Source organism: Adiantum capillus-veneris, chromosome 26, assembly GCF_014529385.1.
Source record: "Adiantum capillus-veneris isolate H3 chromosome 26, ASM1452938v2, whole genome shotgun sequence".
NCBI lineage: Eukaryota > Viridiplantae > Streptophyta > Polypodiopsida > Polypodiales > Pteridaceae > Adiantum > Adiantum capillus-veneris.
In genome coordinates, this window is record NC_140956.1 from 125,974,318 (window position 1) to 125,982,075 (window position 7,758).

Genomic DNA, 7,758 nt, shown 5'->3' on the forward strand with positions numbered 1-7,758 from the left:
GTTTCCAAGTCCCTTGATCAAATAAGAGGAATTATTGGCACAAGTAATTGTAATCCCATAAGGGACATCCTCAAGAGAGGTAAATAAGTCATGATGTAATGTGCTTTGTAGCACCACTATCAAAGTACCAAGCATGTGACTCTACACCAACCAGGATAGAAGGATCATAAATACACTCTACATTGAATGCCCATTTTGCATATACATCATCCTCACAATCTCTATTTATAGAAGATTCTACAATAGCTATACTAGTAGAAGATATTGTTTCTTTCTTCTTGGCTTCTTTTGCCTTCAACTTATGACATTGCTTTATCAAGCGATCATTAGACTTGCAATAATGAGAAAACATCTCCTTCTTGCCTTTTTGGCTTAAATTTCCAGACGAGTTACTACCAACAACACTAGATGCAAGTGATCTACTACTCATAAAAGAACCACGATAAGTGTTTGCATGCTTTTTCCACCTCCTTTTTGAGCAACAAAAAAAGCCTACTCAAGTCCACATCGTTCAACATTATTCTTTCTCAAAAGTGACTACTGTAATAGCAGTGTGCATAATGTATCAAACTTGATGCTTTGGGTCATAAGTCTTCAAGTACTAGCAAAAGTCTGGTAAGAGTATGGAAATGCATCTAGCACAATTTGTACAAGTGAGCTATTAAAAAGGACGTCACCTGCAAAAATGAGTTGGTCATTGATATCCTTGGAAACTAGTAAGAATAATTTCCATGTCATCTTCCTCTTACATAATCTTAAATGCCAATTCTTTATGAAGCAATGCAATTTTCGCCTCATTTTGTGACTGGCATAAACACCTGCCAAAGTATCCCAATTATGTTTTGCTGATTTTTTTGAATGAATGTGATGAGAAATAGTGTGCTACACAGATAATGAAATCAATGGATGAGCCTATGCATCTCTACCATCACAACGAGATTGCTCAATTGTAGGGAAAAAATTCTAGCAATAACAAATCTACTAGAACCTACAACATCCTCAACAAAGCTTGTATCCACAGAAGGTGGATGTACATCAATGCCCAAAACAAAATTCTAGGCGCCCTTTGAAACAAGAACATGGGTCCTCATGTACGACCACATTGGGAGGTTATCCCCATCCAAATTGTCCCTAGCAAAACATTTGTGTTATTGTCAGTCGTGGCGAGTGACTATACACATGATGAAAAAACTACCCTGAACGAGGAAAAACAGAGTAGGAATAACACATGCTATATAACACAATCCAAAGAGGACTGTAAGGAACCTATTTTGCAAAAAATTGCACTGATAGAAAATTTTGCAGAGAAGGACAAAATTGCCAACGCAGTATTCCATGTAGTGAAAACAGAGGCTGAAATGAGCCCGAAAGAAAAATCTGAGCTCACTGAGCTAGACGAATTTTCCCAAAGTACTAGTCAACTCATTGATGATTTCCAAAGCTTGCAAATAATTGAAAACATGAGCAAAGGGGTGTTGGTGATAGTACCCTGCATACGAGTGAGCATGATCGTTGGGATGTTAGAGATGCGTAGGCTCATGCATTGATTGCATTATCTATGAAGAGCATTATTACCCCTCACATTCACTCAACAAAATTAGCTAAACAAGCTTGGGATATTCTGGTTGGTCTTTATGCAAGTCGCAATGAGGCTAAAATTGCATTGCTATGTAAAGAGTTGGAGTCAAAGATTATGCATGAGGAAGATGACATGGAAATCTTCCTTTCTGGTATCAAGGATATTAATGAGCAACTCATTTCTACAGGCAAAGTCATTTTTGGTAGTTCCCTTGTGCAGACTTTTCTTTAAGCTTTGCCAGATTCTTACCAGAATTTTTCTAGTACTTGGATGACCCCCAAGAAATCCTGATGTTGTCAAGTTTGATGCATTATGCACATTGTTGTTGCAAGAGTCACTTTCAAGAAAGAACATGGCTAAACAACATGCAGTTGAACATGCTTTTATTGATGCTCAAAGAAAAGGTGGTAACAACAATGTAGCCACTTCTCACGGTTCTTTAGCAAGTAAAAAATCACATGTTTCTAATGCTTTTTTTGACATCAACTTGTATGGGAATTCTGGTGAGAAAAAAAAGAAGATGCATTGCCATTTTTGCAAAGCTAATGATCACTTTATCAAGAAATGGCCTAAATTGAAGACAAAGAGGCCAAGAAGAAAGAGGTTGGTTCCACTACAAGTGCAGTGATTGTAGAATCTTTTGTGAAAGCATATTGTGATGTTGGTGTAGATGTAGAGTGGGCATTTAGTGATGAGTGCACTTATGATCCTTGTGTTCATGATACATGTATGCCAGCCATTGCAGATTCACATGTGTGGTACTTTTATAGTGGTGCTACAAAACACATTACCTCACATTGGGACTTGTTTACCTCTCTCGAGGCTGTCCCTCATGGGAATACAATCACACAATGCCCGGGGTTATCCGGTTCAGGGAGTTGGAAAGATTGTGTTGACTGCTACGAATGACAGTTCTTTTACACTTGTTGATGCACTTTATGTACCTCGGATAAAAAAGAACCTTTTGTCTATATCTGCACTTGCTAGACTTGGTCTTGTTGTGAAATTTGTGGATGATAGATGTACATTTCATGATCTCAGTTTTGTTTTTGATGAAGTTATTGCATCTGGCATTTTGTGTCGTGGGTTGTATAATTTCACTTTGTATGACAAGTGTTAGCAAAACTTTGCAAATGTAGTTGTGGATTCAAAGGCTGTTTCAGATGCAAAACTTTGGCATCCACATTTTGGACATCTGAATTTTGCTAGTTTGCTGTGTTTTGCAAAAATCTAATATAGTTTCTTCTTTGCCGCCTCTTGAAGCACCTGTGAAGCATGTTTGTCAAGGCTATATTTTGGGTAAGATGCAGCATTCAAAGTTTCCAAAGGATGGTTCAGTTAGGGCTATATGTAGATTTGAACTTGTGCATAGTGGATGTTTCTAGTCCCGTGCAAACTTTGTCCTTGGGCAATTACCTTTACTTTGTGACTTTCATTGATGATTACTCTAGGCATGCATAGGTGTATCCGCTTAAATCCAAGTTCAAAGTGTTTATGTGCTTCAAGAAATTTTTGGTTATGACTGAAAATTTCTCTAAATGTACTATGGGCACCCTTTGTTCAGATCGAGGGGGGAGTATATGTCTCATGAGTTTAATGTATTTCTAGCGAGTCGTGGGATACAACACCAATGTACAGTGCCGTATACACCTCAGCAAAATGGTGTTGCTAAAAGGAAAAACAGGTCGCTTACAGAGATGTCACGATGTATGGTTAAGAGTCAAGCTTTCTCGCATTTGTTTTGGTTTGAGGCCATCATGTGTGATAATTATGTACTTAACAGGTGTCCTACGAAAGCTTTGCAGTCTATGACTCCTTATGAAGCATGGCATGATAGGAAGCCATCTATTGATCACATGCACGTTTTTGGTTGTTTGGCTTATGCTTTGGTTCCACAAATGTAGCATAGAAAGTCTGTTAAATGAAAAAAAAGTTGTTCTAGTAGTTGTACCATCCGAAAGCAAAACATAGCTTGGTTTCACTAGATGTTATGTTTGTGGAAGATTCTATTCAGCCCTTGTTGTCATGTACTAGAGATAGTAATGTAAGTTCACAAGACATTTATGACGATAGTTTGATGCCTCTTTTCAATGGTGGAAACTTGATTGTAAATTCTAATGAGGCAAATGTACAGCCTATGGGGGTTTCAAAAAATGCTATGGATCAGCCTATTACTGATGTAGATATACATGATGTGGAAAGGGATGAGAATGAGCAGGCTAGAGGTATGCCAAAATGGTTGAGAATGAGCCTAGCTTATGTGATGTAGAGAAACCTATGTCTGTTGATGAAGCACACAATTCAGAAAATTGGATCGGTGCCATGCAATCAGAATATGATGCAATTATAGAAAATGACTCTCATCTTCTCTGTATTACTTATTTATCTACACATAATCTTAATTCTAAGCTAAGTGAATTCATCATAATAAGAAATAATCAATTGATTGATTGAGGGGATGATTAGCACCCTTTGTTGTGCCGGAGACAATCTCTATTTTGTGGTATTTTAGCTGTTTCTTTCATGTTTGGTATTTGATTTTATTTAAAATGATTGAATTATTGATTTTATTGTGATTATTGAGATTCAAATCTCGTTGAAAGTGTTTGGAAAAAGACTAAGAAGCTAGCATAGGTATTCTCTATAGCACTAAGAATGAAAATCTACAATGGTGCAACTAGGAGTAGGTAGGGTCCATATAGAAGATTTTTCATAATAATTTCATAAAAGGAATAATTTTCTGTGAAAGTTTAGACAAAAACCCTTTCTACTTAGGTGTGTGTCACATGTAAACCAAGGCAAACACACTTTGTGGATGAAGTTTTAGGCAGATATCTATACTTGGAGAGTTAGTCAACCATTAATTACATGACATATAACATAAAATTTTCTACATGTACATACAAAAACTCCATACATTACACCACTCATTGAGAGCTTGTGCAAACAAAAATGAAGCTATTGGCTAACAAATTCTATAAGATCGATGCTTGGGGTGCATGTTAGCTAGTGAGGATCTGGCCCATCTATTCATGGAATGCCCGGCTATCAGAGGTATCGCAGGGAAAATATGCAAGTGGGTACAAAGGACATGGAAAAATGGTTTTTTCAAGGCTGATTTATTCCTTGGAGGTTAGAAGTTAGGAAGTCCTGCCCTCCTCATCAGCACTCAAACTGTAAGGTACTTCTTCTTCAATAATGTATGGCAGACAAGGAACCGCCAGGTGTTCAAAGGAGATCATGAGGTGGCAAGCTTCATAGATATTATACAAGAAAGCAAAGTGCTAATATGGACGCTCGGGCGAAAGAAAATTTGGAAGATTGGTGTAGGACTACTCATGCCTTGTTGTCAACAGACGGTAAGTAAAGCCTAGAAATTTTGTTTAAATTTGGTGGTGAAAGGCCTTACTACGAGGCGGCAAACATCCAGCTTGTAAACTTTTGCACCTCAAGGCTTGATACGAGCTTGAGGTTGGTTTTGTAATTTTACGACGTGTTTAATACAATACACTCACGAATTGTGAGTTTTGCTTTTTTTTTTTCTAAAGTTTGTAGTGATTTTTAGCGTGTCATTTAAATGAATGGTTTTGGTTGTCTTCATCAACAAAAACTTATCATGCGCTTTTTAAACTTACAAGTGATAATGTGCAGATTGTGCCACTACTTATACGCGGATTGTTGTTTGCATGCCTAGATAAAACTGTCTAGACTTGTTTATAACACTCTTTATTCACTTTTGATGTTTCACAAGATTTGGTCCTTACAATGACAGAAATAGGATGTACCCACAACGAGTCAAACTGACAAAGCTTGAACTGCCAATATTGTTTTTGTCTTGCCCCTTCCTCTGTGATAAAAAAGAAATGTCATTAATAATACTGAAACAATGTGACCAAGCTTCTTCTATACCCTCCTATCGTCGTTCTTGTGCGTGTAGGTGTGTTCCGGCTCTTGCATTCTAGTGAGTCACTCCCGAGGACAATTAGCAACCAATGGCTTTCACACTTGGTTGCCAGTGACCTAGTGTTTCTTTCTATGACATGGTCACAAGGAATACCCTTTGCCCAAACTCTAGGAAGTAGCAAGTGCGTTGCCAGTCAATGCCGGAGAATGGTATCCTGGGCCTCCAGTAGAAGAATAGCAAAACCATTGCATCGTTGCAAGCTCCCATGGCGGCTCTACCTTCTTACGCCTACGCATCACTGCCTCTCATTCTTCTGAGTCTATGGCATGCAATCTGTAGCTGCAGGTCGTACGCAAGATCTCCATCCCTCTTTTACGCCAGGACTTGGCATTCTTTTCCTCGACTTCGCTATGGAGAGCTCTTGGCAGAGCTTCTGGCTTTGTCCGGTGCTGCTGCATATCATGCCACAACAGTTTCTAGCATGCAGAATGGCTCCACATCGCAGATCCTCGGTCTACAACAGCTGCTCATGCTTATCTTCTTCATCGGTGCCCTCTTCCTCACCCTCATCAGCGAATCAACCCTAGCTCTTCCCCTCCCTTCAGATGCAAATTTCCTTCTCCTTGGAGCTGCGTTCAGCGTGGAATGCTTTGTGTCACTTTGCTCTGCATCTGATCGGCAACTTGCCCTCGAGTTCGAGAGCTTTCGGATTTTGGGTGCATTGGCCGCCTTCTCTGCATTCACATGCTTTATACTTGCCTGGCGCCCATCATCGATCTTGGCAAGCATCACTTTTTCGGTTTCTCTTGCATTGCAGGGATCATGGCTTCTCCAATTAGGATTGTCGCTTTATTCTGACAGATTTCTCCCTGAAGGATGTCATCATCTTAGCAATGGATACACACAGTGTGATGTTGATGTGGCTAAGCTCCGTGCTGTTGCAATCATGGATTTAGCACTGATTATCCATGTGCTTGTTGTCATCTTTGTATTTGCGTTCGTCTATGCGATTGCTTCGAGAGGCATGGGCTACAGACGCAATAGTGGCTATGAAGCTATGGATGTTAATGGAGAATCAGATCATCTGCAAATGAAGCCCTTGTCTACCAAGGTTGTCATCGATTGACATGAAGGTCTTGCCTGTCTCTTTTTTTGCTGGAATCAGTTTTGTACAGAATTGAGGCATTTCTTTCTTTTTGAGCTATTGGTTTGATGATTTTTAAGTCATCATAAAAGCGGGATTTTTTGCATAAACTTGCTGGATGGTAAGAGTTAAAAAAAACTTATGAGGAAAGTGAGACCTTTTGCTTTATGAGAGCAAATTGGCTCAATGATATGAGTAGCAGCCAAAGCGGCCTTGTAATTGAAAGGTGACTAGTTTTCGAGAACTTATTTGCATGGTTCTCGTCTTTGGAAGCAATCTCTTAGCTCACTCAAGGCTTGTGTAGTGTATAACTTCACCTCGGCACGGGTCTGAGTGGTAGCCATTCCACCTGAGGTCGCTTAGTAGGCGGAAGGGTAATTTAAGTCCCATAAGGGACCGCCCTTTCGCCCAAATGCACTTTGACTCTCAGAATCAATTTCAACCACCCCAAAGGCTTGTGTATGACGATTTTCACGTGAAGCTAGGAACTTTTGAACCTTTAGGTGGTTTGCCTTCATGTGGAAGGATTAGTTTGGTGTAAATGAGCAAAGTAGTTAAGGTGTAATGTGCTGAAATCATGTGTTTCATATTATGGTGAGGCACTTTGAGATTTACAAAAATAGATATTTCCCCTCGCAAGGCAACAATTTGCCTCTTTTTCATATTCATTGGGCGTTGATCCGTCGCCACAAGCAAAGACAGATTCATAGCTTCTTTTATACATCTCATCTTGATTTGGATCAAATATCAGTGGGCATGTGAACAGCCATAAGATTATGTTTTGTAACATTTTTCTTGCATAACTTTCTTTCCAATGTCCTCTAGTTCAGTATGGGAGCGCGCTTAATAAGCTAGACATGGAGGCACAGTCTTTATTCACCAATTGCATCCAAGTGATAATCAACGCTTGAAGAAAAATTAGAAGAATCATTTTCAAGGGTTTAAATCAGTTTCAACAATAGTTATGGCTTTCTCTTGCACAACTTTCTTTGTTTTTTTGTCATTGAAAAATGTCATGGGCTCACATACCACATACTCCACATTTAGTTATACCACATTACTCATATCATTCTAGTGTGTTTTGTACTGTATAAACTCCTTTATGTATATGTACTTGTGTTCTAATCTTTT

The 7,758-nt window shown here is 39.0% G+C and overlaps 1 protein-coding gene across 1 annotated transcript; it reads left to right on the plus strand.

Moving 5' to 3' along the window:
* Positions 1-5,647: 5,647 nt before the first annotated feature.
* Positions 5,648-7,125, plus strand: LOC147424166 (plant viral-response family protein (DUF716)). Its single transcript, XM_086501414.1, has one exon. The coding sequence runs from the start codon at positions 5,749-5,751 to the stop codon at positions 6,607-6,609; it is 861 nt and encodes a 286-aa protein (XP_086357540.1). The 5' UTR covers positions 5,648-5,748; the 3' UTR covers positions 6,610-7,125.
* Positions 7,126-7,758: the final 633 nt, after the last annotated feature.

Coding starts and splice junctions, on each gene's coding strand:
- LOC147424166 (XM_086501414.1), top strand. CDS start 5,749: ATGGCGGCTCTACCTTCTTACGCCTACGCATCACTGCCTCTCATTCTT.